The sequence below is a fragment of the Bufo gargarizans genome, chromosome 6, assembly GCF_014858855.1.
Source record: "Bufo gargarizans isolate SCDJY-AF-19 chromosome 6, ASM1485885v1, whole genome shotgun sequence".
In the NCBI taxonomy this organism is placed as follows: domain Eukaryota; kingdom Metazoa; phylum Chordata; class Amphibia; order Anura; family Bufonidae; genus Bufo; species Bufo gargarizans.
The window spans coordinates 49,334,646-49,345,745 of NC_058085.1; the positions used below are offsets into that span (position 1 = coordinate 49,334,646).

The window sequence follows — 11,100 nt, forward strand, 5'->3', positions numbered from 1 at the left end:
AATGGAACTGCAAAAAAAACGGATGGCATCCTTTTTTTTTTTTTTTTTGGGGCGGCTCTGCAATTTGTGGACTGCAAAACACATACGGTCGAGTGCATGTAGCCTTATTGGGATAATAGCAGGAATGTTTGCAACAAATCTGCACCCTTACCTTTTATAAATGGATACAGTAAATACAGAAATAAGTGCAGTGACTGACGGCTGTCAGTGGTGACTGAGGTGGGGGGGGGGCTGTATTCAGGGAGCGAGCGACAGACGCTGTCTCCATCTTTCCAGCTCGCAATAGACTTGAGAGAGATTGTATGGCTTGAGCACCATCTGTGTGTGAACAGGAGGAATTCTGCAAGTCCTCCTCTCATTACTCCTGGATACAACCCTCAGATGTAGAGGGAGCTTCAGACTGAGCACACACGCACTTGGAGAGCTCTGTTGCCGAGGACCAGCTGGAGAGGGAAGTCACTATCCAAACGCAGCCAAGAGCACTACTCCCATCAGATCTCAGAAATACATCGGAGAGTTTCCGAAATCTCTCGCAGGTGAGAAACTTCAGGACAATGGACTTCATCAGGTGCACTTCTGGAGAAGACGGTGGATTCCCTGGAGCGTCTTGAACCCCTAGGTGACCCTAGACAGGTAAGCGACTTTTTATTTATTTCTTTGCACCAAAATGAGCCTATGTTTTTCTAATATCCGAGCAGATCTATTCAATCTCTCACCTCAGGGTTAGGCTATATGTGTGATGGCTAACCTCCGACACTCCAGATGTGGTAAAACTACGACTCCCAAGATGTACACTTGCCATAGAAATGAATGGAGCATGCTGGGAGTTGTAGTTTCACCACAGCTGGAGTGCCGGAGGTTAGCCATCGCTGGGCTATATTGTGAGCTATGAATATATTCTATGCAGATTTTCCTATGCCCAGGGTAAAAAGATTCAGTTTGCTACCCTAGCCCTGTATCTAAATAACCTTGCCAAGGCAGAGTGACTTGTTGACATCCCACCGCCCTGGCACGCAACACCCGGGGCAGCTACTCTCCTGATTGTATGGGGCTGTTTCCCTTTGAATTTTTCTTCAACCTGTTTGCTCAAAGTAAATTGTAACTTTGACTAATCTTATCAGCCACTTTAATGACATGGAGCAGTTCTGCCAGGACGCCAGTGTACTAGGATCATTATATTTGACATGGTAGTTGGCAGAATGCATGGCACAGAACTGATTGGCACATTAGGATGCCATGAGTTGCATATCAGCACAGCACATCACCCACTAAAAGAGTCCGGGTGTGTATTGTATCAGCCATTGTTTGTTTATAAATAGCAACAATTTGCATTTGTTACTTTGTTGCAAAGAGCTCACAATCCGCATGCAACAAGTGCTAACCGATCAGCGATTCCTCTTCCCCCTGGACTACCTATGACTTGTATTCTGTCAGTCTCCTCAGCTTCCCTGGCACCACAAGTCCTAGCATTGCTTGCCATATGGAGAAAGAGGGTAGCCATAATTTCTGGTGATTCAAAATCAAATATCAACTGAAAATTCAAGATGACATGAAGGGTTAAATAAAGGCGTAGGGCGAGAGATGATCAGGCACTACGAGTCCCAGAATGACTTATCATTCGCTAAACTAAGCTAACTGTGGACTGTAGGTGCTCACTAAATTCCACGGTCTAGGGCGTAAGATATGGGATTCATAAATGGACACATCCTTTCTTCCCCTGACTCACAAAGTGCAGATTCCTAAGGGGTTAAATAGACAAAACCAGATTTTGTAGAGTCCTTATGTGAATCAGGGCAAGAAAATCTCTGGTGCCCACTAGTATGAAGATCCTGACAAACAGCTCCCCATCTCTCAGCTTCCTGGACCCCTTAATTGTGTAACAGGTTCCTAACGGAGATAAGGCTGTGATACTACAAGTGGTAGTGGTCCTCGTATGGCAAGCCAAACTGGGTAAAATGTGAGTATTCAAGGGCAAAGCTCCTCAGATCTAAACATCACCTAAGAAGAATTCGGTCTTGCTATCTCATATGTCTTCCTGCCTCGTATCTTCTCACTACAGTAGTCAGCCCTGGACCATAAGTATAGTAGGAAACATGAGCTGATGAAATGTGGTCAGACTGGTGTACTCCTCTTCGTCTAATGAAATGATGCAGATCTAAACAGAGAGCGGCACGTAGAGAGTCACTGCGTTATGTCATCTGACAAGGACCTTGGAAATGAATCTAACTAGTAACTAGCCTCCTTACTCCAGGACGGACATAAGTGCCTGGTGTAAAAATAAGTTCCTCATTGCTTTTTGGCTATATTACTATGGGATTGTCAGTCCAAGAGCTTCTCTAGAATGTCATCACCCCTACTTGGGTCTTCAACCTTCTTAAAGACATATTCATGCTGACTTCTGCCATTGCCTCCATCAACTTCCCCTCTCTGGTCTAACTAGTAACTAGCCTCCTGGCTCTAAGAAGGACGTAACCTGGTGTAAAAATAAGTTCCTCGTTGCTTTTCGGCTATGTTACTATGGGGTTGTCAGGTCACGGAGCTTCTCTAGAATGTCATCAACACTACTTGTGTCTTCAACCTTCTTGAAGACATGTTCATGTTAACTTCTGCCATTGCCTCCATCAACTTCTCCCTCTTCCCAACTTCAATATTCAACCTCACGAGGGATTTCTAAAAAAAAACAATATTACCTTGGGGTGACAGGGTCTTCTCTCTCTCTTTATACATCCTGAAATCTCATTTCCTTCTGCAGCTGCTGCCTGACATTGAGTTCGGCTGCCTGGCTTACTTGTAAGTTGGCCCTTAGAGATAGCAACAGAAAATACCGCCCGGCGCCGAGGCCACCATCCGTCCATCATAAGGTCGTCCTTGCTCTAGTTTACGCTTCCGTAGTAATGGTTGGACATAGATTATGGAACAAACTATTTACACCTAGATGATAGAGAGCGGGTTTAGAGGCTTTAGGGAGGACCATGGATTTCCACTTTCGATGTATGACCTGGTTGATAAATGTGTCAGATAGGACCTCGTTGATACAGATGCCAGTACAGAGCATACTGGTGGCTAAACCCACAATCAGGCTTTATTAAAGTGTTTGAAATGTTTCCTATTAGAGTGAGAGCGTGATACAAAATCAATAGTCTTTTCAGACGGCTGGAAATAACCGATTGCATTCTGCGTCTGCCAGACCTCTGCAACCAGCGTGACGGATCAGGACTGGGTCATTATAAAGTGGCAAAATGTACTGTAATATCAGTATCCAGGCAATGTACGGAGGAGCGTGGGAAGTGTGAGACTAATGCATCGCTGCCTTGGTTACGTTTTACAATAATATTACCGTAATGCGAGTTACACTGAGAGCAATGACTGAAGGAATTAAAGGGGCACATTACATGGAGTTATGTGAGGACACATACAGAAAAGGGGGGGGATTCCATGGTAAGGAAGCAACATTAGAAAAAAAAATGTCTGCTCTCTTTCTTTCCAGAAGCAGCGCTTCCTATGTTGTGTATGGTATTGCAGCTCAGCTTCCTAGATAAATGCATGGAAATGATGGGAGCAAACAGAAAAAAAGAATTGTTAAAAATTTAACATATTAACATAGTTTATAAGGCTGAAAAGCCTGTTATCCTGCAAGTTGATCCAGAGGAAGGCAAAACACCCCTCTGAGGTAGAAGCCAATTTTCCCCACTTTAGGGGAAAAAATTCCTTCCCGACTCCAATCAGGCAATCAGAATAACTCCCTGGATCAACGACCCCTCTCTAGTAGCTATAGCCTGTAATATTATTACGCTCCAGAAATACATCCAGGCCCCTCTTGAATTCCTTTATTGTACTCACCATCACCACCTCCTCAGGCAGAGAGTTCCATAGTCTCACTGCTCTTACCGTAAAGAATCCTCTTCTATGTTTGTGTACAAACCTTCCTTCCTCCAGACGCAGAGGATGTCCCCTCGTCACAGTAGATACATTATATTTAGAGATCAGCAAAGTTTTAGAAAATTCAATTCGGCTGCTTCACAAAATTTGACCAAAAAATTACTTTGTCACGAAGCGCATTTTATTTTTTGTAAGTAGCAGGTGCAATGACAGGGAGCTGTGATAGCGCCGTCATTGTACCCCTCAGATGCTGCATTCATAGCTGATCACGGCATTTTGAGAGCAAAAACAGTAAAATTTGCAGAATTTTATTTTTTATCATACTTACCACCTCCATTTTCTCGTGACGGTCTGGCCGCCGCCATCTTGCTTGAAGATCGCGAAATCTTGCGTGGCCCGAGATGATATTGGCACGCCGACCAGCGTGGTGATGTTATACGTCACCACGCACGAGATTTCGCCCAAAATGTTCCATCAAGATGGCGGCGGCCGGCAAATGGAGGAGGTAATTATGATTTATTTATTTTTACACTATTTCAGGTTAAATCGATTCGCTACCACGAAGCACGAGGAAATTCAGCTTCGTGGCAAATCGAATTTATCCTGAAATTCAGATTGAATTCTTGATATTTCAGAACTGGTAGCAATTACACAGGAGAAGCCAGGTGTGGGTGTGTGAATGGAGTGTCTCAACCCACAATGCACCAAGTAGAACGGCCGCACCCATGGTCTAACAAAAGATCTGTGTGTATAAACAGCCATCTGACCTATCAATGGTCAGAAAATCTGTCAGATAATCTTTTGGTGTAAATGCCATTACAGAGGTGACAGACAACCTCCAATTCCTTCGCAGCATCACCACAAGTGATCTAAATGGTTACCTGATACCTATAGAAATCAGTGGGCTATGTGTGCAATGCACAGATTTTCTGGGTCCTCCAGACAGAGAGGGCGCTGTTTGGAAGTTATTCCTGTTCTGGAAAATAGATGAGGGCCCTGAACAGTGAACACTTTCCCCTTCCAATAGATGTTTCTTCAAAATATCATAAAACTTGGCAAATACTTGGCTTCCCCAATGATGACGTTTACATTTTCATCCAAAGATACCATTAAAGGGAACCTTTCTCAGCTGAACGTAATTATACCTTCTACTTAGTGATCTGTTGCTTCATTCTGGAGAAAAAGTACTTTTAATCCATATGAAAATGAGCAGTTGAGTGCATCGAGGGTGGGCTCAAGATCTTCTGTGCACCCTTGCTCCTCCTGCTTCCTCTGCCAGCCCCTCCTTCCACTTCTTGGATAACAGGGCCTGGCGAAATGACTATGCAGGAACCTGGCAGTGTCAATTAAGACGGAGAGGTGGGACTGGCTGAGGAAGCAAGAGAAACAAGGGAGCCCTTTGTGCACATCCCTGCTCACCTGCATATAGATTAAAAGTAATGTTCTCCAGAATGAAGCAATAAGCAATGGACCACTAAGTGAAAGGTACATTCAGCTTATCTAGCCCTACAAGGCATTGTGATTGGTTAAACTGGTGACAGACTCCCTTTAAAGGAGTTGTCTCATCATGACAGCCCTATGGTCTATTATGGAATATGGGCATCATAGAAGGGGGGTTTCTATGTCCATAACTTCTACACTGGTGGACCAAGCATGTCCATGCATGGTGTCTAGTGATACAATGTGTAGCTGCAGCTTTGCCTTATGACCAGACCTGCATCGATCAGCTGATTTCTTCATCAGACAACCTCTTTAAGGGTATGTCCACACAGGATGGATACACTGCAGGGTATCCACCACATATTGCAGGTGGAAAATCTGCAGCATTTACAGCAGCAGCAAAGTGGATGAGATTTTTCTGAAATCTCATCCACACCCTGTGGAACAGTGTAGAAATTCACTAATGAAACTTCAATTTATCTTCCAGATTTTCACTGTGAGTTTCAATGAATTGGGTAAAATCAATGGCAAATCTGCGATTAATTCACATGTAATTTATGCAAATGTTGACCCCAATTTGGATGTGTGTGGATGTTCTCTAAAGGGTTCTTCTGATGTCCAGACAGCAGGGCATTGAAGATAAGATTTATTCGGATAGGAATAAGCCACGTCATACATCTGACAACAGGTGGAGCTAAATTGCTGTCTGTTTCCAATGGCAACCAGCAGAATTTTGGAATCTTCTATGGATATGGATAGAGAGAAACGGAACATGTTGTGTAGATCTGAACTGCATAGATATACATTGGAATCGAACATTATGGTATACATGGAAAGGCAAGATCAATAATGTGTAGCCGTAGCTACGTAGGCTTGGGCAGAGTAAATAGATTTGTCAATCTGTTGTTACTTACAGTTGCTAGCTTTTAATGATTTTTGCTTTTATGTGTTTTAGTGTCCACCAGACTACAAGAGACCCAAGGATCTGCCATGAGTATTGAATAAACAAACGCCATTTGTGCTCACTAGAGAACGACAAAATGGAGCAGGATTACTCAGACTTACCCAACATCACAGAGCTATATTTTTCTCCTGTTTCCCAGGGGTACATTATGGAGACAACTAACAATGCATCCACCAACTCAACATCACACTACTATGACCTGACGAGCAATGCCATCCTGACCTTCATCTACTTTGTGGTATGTATTGTTGGACTTTGTGGAAATACACTGGTCATTTATGTCATACTCCGATATGCCAAGATGAAGACCATCACCAACATCTATATCCTAAACCTAGCCATAGCAGATGAACTGTTTATGCTTGGCCTGCCCTTTTTGGCCATGCAGGTGGCTTTGGTCCACTGGCCCTTTGGCAAAGTTATTTGCAGAATTGTCATGACGGTGGATGGCATTAACCAGTTCACCAGTATCTTCTGCCTGACAGTCATGAGCATGGACCGTTACCTTGCAGTGGTTCATCCAATCAAGTCTGCAAAATGGAGGAGACCAAGGACTGCTAAGATGGTCAATGCTGCCGTATGGGCCATCTCACTTTTGGTCATCATGCCCATCATGAATTATGCCGGGGTACAATTAAACCATGGAAGTGGCAGCTGCACCATTATCTGGCCTGATAACTCTGGCACCTGGTACACTGGTTTTATCATTTACGCCTTCATCCTAGGATTTCTGGTTCCCCTCAGTATTATCTGCCTCTGCTATCTGTTCATCATCATAAAAGTGAAGTCCTCTGGGATAAGAGTTGGCTCCTCCAAAAGAAAAAGGTCAGAAAAGAAAGTTACAAGGATGGTGTCTATAGTGGTAGCGGTTTTTATATTTTGTTGGCTCCCGTTCTACATCTTTAATGTCTCCTCTGTCTCACTCTTAATAGTGCCAACTCCAGGCTTAAAAGCCATGTGGGACTTTGTAGTGGTTCTGAGTTATGCCAATAGCTGTGCCAACCCCATACTTTATGCCTTTCTATCTGACAATTTTAAAAAGAGTTTTAAGAATGTCCTTTGCTTATCCAAGGTCAGTGGCATGGATGAAGGAGACAGAAGTGATAGCAAACAAGACAAATCTAGGTTAAACGAAACAACAGAAACGCAACGCACGTTGCTTAATGGAGATCTTCAAACCAGCATCTAAGGATACCTTAAGTTTTAAAACATAGCAAATAAAGCTGTATATATACAAGCAAATCCACCCTGAAACATCTTGACTAGATAAAGGCTATGAAGGTGAATGAACCAGCTCATGGATGTTCTTCAAAGGTTCCTTGGCAAGTAGGCATAGGTTTACAGAGTCAAGCAGTTACTCAACCAATGCTATTAATGTCACAAATAATGTACAACCTGAAGAATTTGTAGATGTTTGCACCCAGTACAGTTCCAGTCTTCAGGAGTGTCTACAACCAAGTAGCCTCCATCTAAAAATGTCACTGCCGTATCTTGTGTATAGGGTCCAAAATAAGTCAAGTTGCTAAATAACATACATATTGACTTTGTGTGGGCTCCATAGGAACAGTTCCTTCTAGGTGAAGGTATAAACTGGGGTTATTGAAGATACCAAATATGAAATTTTAAAGATTCAGTAAAACCTTGCCCAACTGCAGAAGATATCTCCCAATGTTGTTGGGTTGTGGCTGCACTTACAATATGAACTACTCAATTGTCAATGTTCTGCAGGACTACAGGTCACCACACCGTCATGTTTCATAGATGAAATATGGGATTCATTAACTTTTTTGAAAAACTGGAGTGACCTCTAGTATTTTTGGATGCCTTTCCATAACCCATACTCTTTAGAACCAGTCTACCTTTGACCTATCTTCTATTATGTTTTATATTATACAGGTGAGGCACCAACATAAATAGATGTGCCACATTGTCTCAGATATGTGTGCCCAGCTGTGTGTGCACCCATACATACAAACACACATTAACCCAATTTATCTAGTGGCTATTTTTCATTTCTAGCAATAACTTGAAAATTGGTGGTCATTTGTATGGTTTTTATCCTCTTAGCTTGGCATAAAATATTTACTTTCTTGTAGTAAGTGCACTTTATATTCACCAAGAAACACACTGCACTTTACTTTTGGGCAAAATGGCCATATCCTTGTCATGGAGGAAATGGAAAATGATGGAGAAAGTGAACATTCTGAACTGAATGTGGACAAAAAAATGGAAAAATGTAATAAAGCACAAGAGATAAGGTTAAGAAACTTCTACACTTTGCAGTTTTGAAGACAAGACCTCAAAGGGGTGGTAGAAACAACCCACCATCATCTTCATACAGCACAGGATCTCCTGTAATACTACTAGCAAGTAGTGGTACCAAATAGGCTGCTATTGGTTACGTGCTTTGAGCTGCTGATTGTTTTGTCCATGGAGGGGTTGACACCATGCATGAGGCAAACTGGTGGTCGAATGTCCACTACTGGAGTAAATGATTTAATAATTTAAAAAAAAGACAAACCCCAAGACTGGTATAAACATTTGTAGGGTAAAGTGATATTGTGCCTACATGTAACAAAACCACTGAAAGATTATCTGGTATTTCTATACTCAATATGTCACTTATGTCTACAGAAACTGGCACTTTCAGAGAAACCAAACTTACCTGATTTCAGCTAATACGAACAGAGGCCTTCTGCCTGTGGAGCAAGCCTGGAGTCTAAAGTTCACAAGAAAATGGGCATAAGAGCTTGTGCTATTCAGTGAAAATAATCTTGTGCTATTTTTTTTTTGTTATTTCATACATCCAATGTAAAGGGTGTTGTTGCCTTCTGTCGAGGGAAGCAGCCACTTTGTGAGGTGGACTAGTATAGAGGCAGCTCCTATAGTTACTATTGGGTCAGTGGTTAGCAAACAATGGAGCTGAGAACATGCCAATTGTCAAGCCACCTTTAAAGGTCAATGGGGCAAGCAGAACCTTCTGTCCAGGAAAGGATCCTGTTTTGATTTTATTTCTATTGGGGCCTCCCTTTTCTCTAAGTATTTTTTTTGTGATCCACAGCCTACCAATGTTTTGCCCACAAATTGGCTGTTTCCCTGTGGGCCGTAAGTTTACTTTAACAGAAATGTCTCATGCAACTTTCCAGATGTTCTCTATTTGTCATATTTAAAATTTGTTATATATTTTCAGAAAGTGCTTAAATTATACAAATGCTTGTGGCAACATTAAAAACCAGATATTGTATTCTTCTTTATGGCTGTTATAATAGAACATGTAAGGAAGTCCCCATACAGGAGGGGTTTTCACATTTATTGATGGTCTTTAAGGTATATTCCCAGCCCTGGGCACCTATAATGGTCAACATTATACTTTTCTGTATGTAGATTGTCTTCTTAACATGCTGAAAGAATGAATGGTGCAGTTCAGTTGTAAGTCTGGTGAAGGAGGAAGTAGCTAGCTTCTTCTCCTAAATACTGAGTTTGGTGAAGGAAGGAGTAGCTAGCTTTTCCTCCAAAATAGTGAATGCGGTGAAGGAGAAAGTAGCTAGCTTCTTCTCCTAAATATTGAGTTTGGTGAAGGAAGATTAGCTAGCATCTCCTCCTAAATAGTGAATTTCGTGAAGGAGTAAGTAGCTATCTTCTCCTCCTAAATAGTGAGTTTGGTGAAGGAAGAAATAGCTAGCATCTCCTTCTAAATAGAAACAGTGGAGTTTTAGTAAGTTGTTTTCATTTTTCCTCTAAATACTTAATTTGGTGAAGGAGGGAGTAGCTGGCTTCTTTTCCTAAATAGTGAGGAAGGAAGATGTAGCTAGCTTCTCCTCCTAAATAGTCAGTTTGGTAAAGGAGGAAGTGGCTGGTTTCTCCTCCTTAATAGTAAGTTCGGTGAAGCAGGAACTAGCTTGCTTCTCCTCCTAAACAATGGGTTTGGTGAAGGGCTAAGTAGCTAGCTTCTCCTCCTAAATAGTCAGTTTAGTGAAAGAGGAAATTGCTAGCATATTTTTGGAGTAAACCACAGCCTAACAATTTTTGTCCACAAATTGCCTGTTTTCCTGGTGGCCATGAGTATACTTTAACACAAACCTGTCATGCAACTTTCTAGATGTTCTCTATTTGTCATATTTAAAATTTGTTATAGATTTCCAGAAAGTATTTAAATTATAAAAATGCTTATGGCAGCATTAAACCAGACAACATGGCTGTTTACAGTAGAACATGTAAGGAATAAGGATGTCTATAGACAGGAAGCTTTTTCACATTTATTGATGGTCTTTGTGACATCTGCCCACTCTTTGGTCATAATTGTGCCTTTTTAACAGGTTGAAAGAATGAACTTTGGGAAGTGTAGTTCAATAGTAGTGTTGGGCGAGCATGCTCTGGCGGACAAAAATTTTACTCGAGCATCGCGATGCTCGGCACATCGCGGTGTTTGGCCAAACACTGGTTGTGCTTGAGCGCAATGCTCGAGTCTCCTCCCCGCACGTTAGTTGGCTGCTCCGCAGCAAATAAACATGCAGGTAAGTGCTGGCATTCACTGCAATTCTGTAACCATGTTGGTTACTGGCATTCAGAGGTGGCTCTAGACTTTGTGAGGCCTTAGGCGAAACTCGAATATGAGGCCCCTACGAAGATCGTTGGGATGCTCGTGATCCTCCGTACGGCGCCCCAGCTCAGTCCTCAAGAAATAAGCTGTGTTAACCACCGCATGGAGCGGTGGTGTGGTCAACACTCCCCCTCTATGTATCTCTATGGAAGACTCGGAGATACACAAGTGCTGTATCTGCGGCTCTCCCATCGATACATGGAGGAGGAGTGTTGAC

At 42.3% G+C, this 11,100-nt stretch overlaps 1 protein-coding gene across 1 annotated transcript; it reads left to right on the plus strand.

The window, feature by feature from the left end:
* Positions 1 to 394: 394 nt before the first annotated feature.
* On the plus strand, positions 395 to 9,532 carry SSTR2 (somatostatin receptor 2). The gene is made up of 2 exons (XM_044297736.1): positions 395 to 633; positions 6,275 to 9,532. Exon 2 carries the CDS (start codon positions 6,360 to 6,362, stop codon positions 7,470 to 7,472), a length of 1,113 nt encoding a protein of 370 aa, XP_044153671.1. The 5' UTR covers positions 395 to 633; positions 6,275 to 6,359; the 3' UTR covers positions 7,473 to 9,532.
* Positions 9,533 to 11,100: the final 1,568 nt, after the last annotated feature.

Coding starts and splice junctions, on each gene's coding strand:
- SSTR2 (XM_044297736.1), top strand. CDS start 6,360: ATGGAGCAGGATTACTCAGACTTACCCAACATCACAGAGCTATATTTT.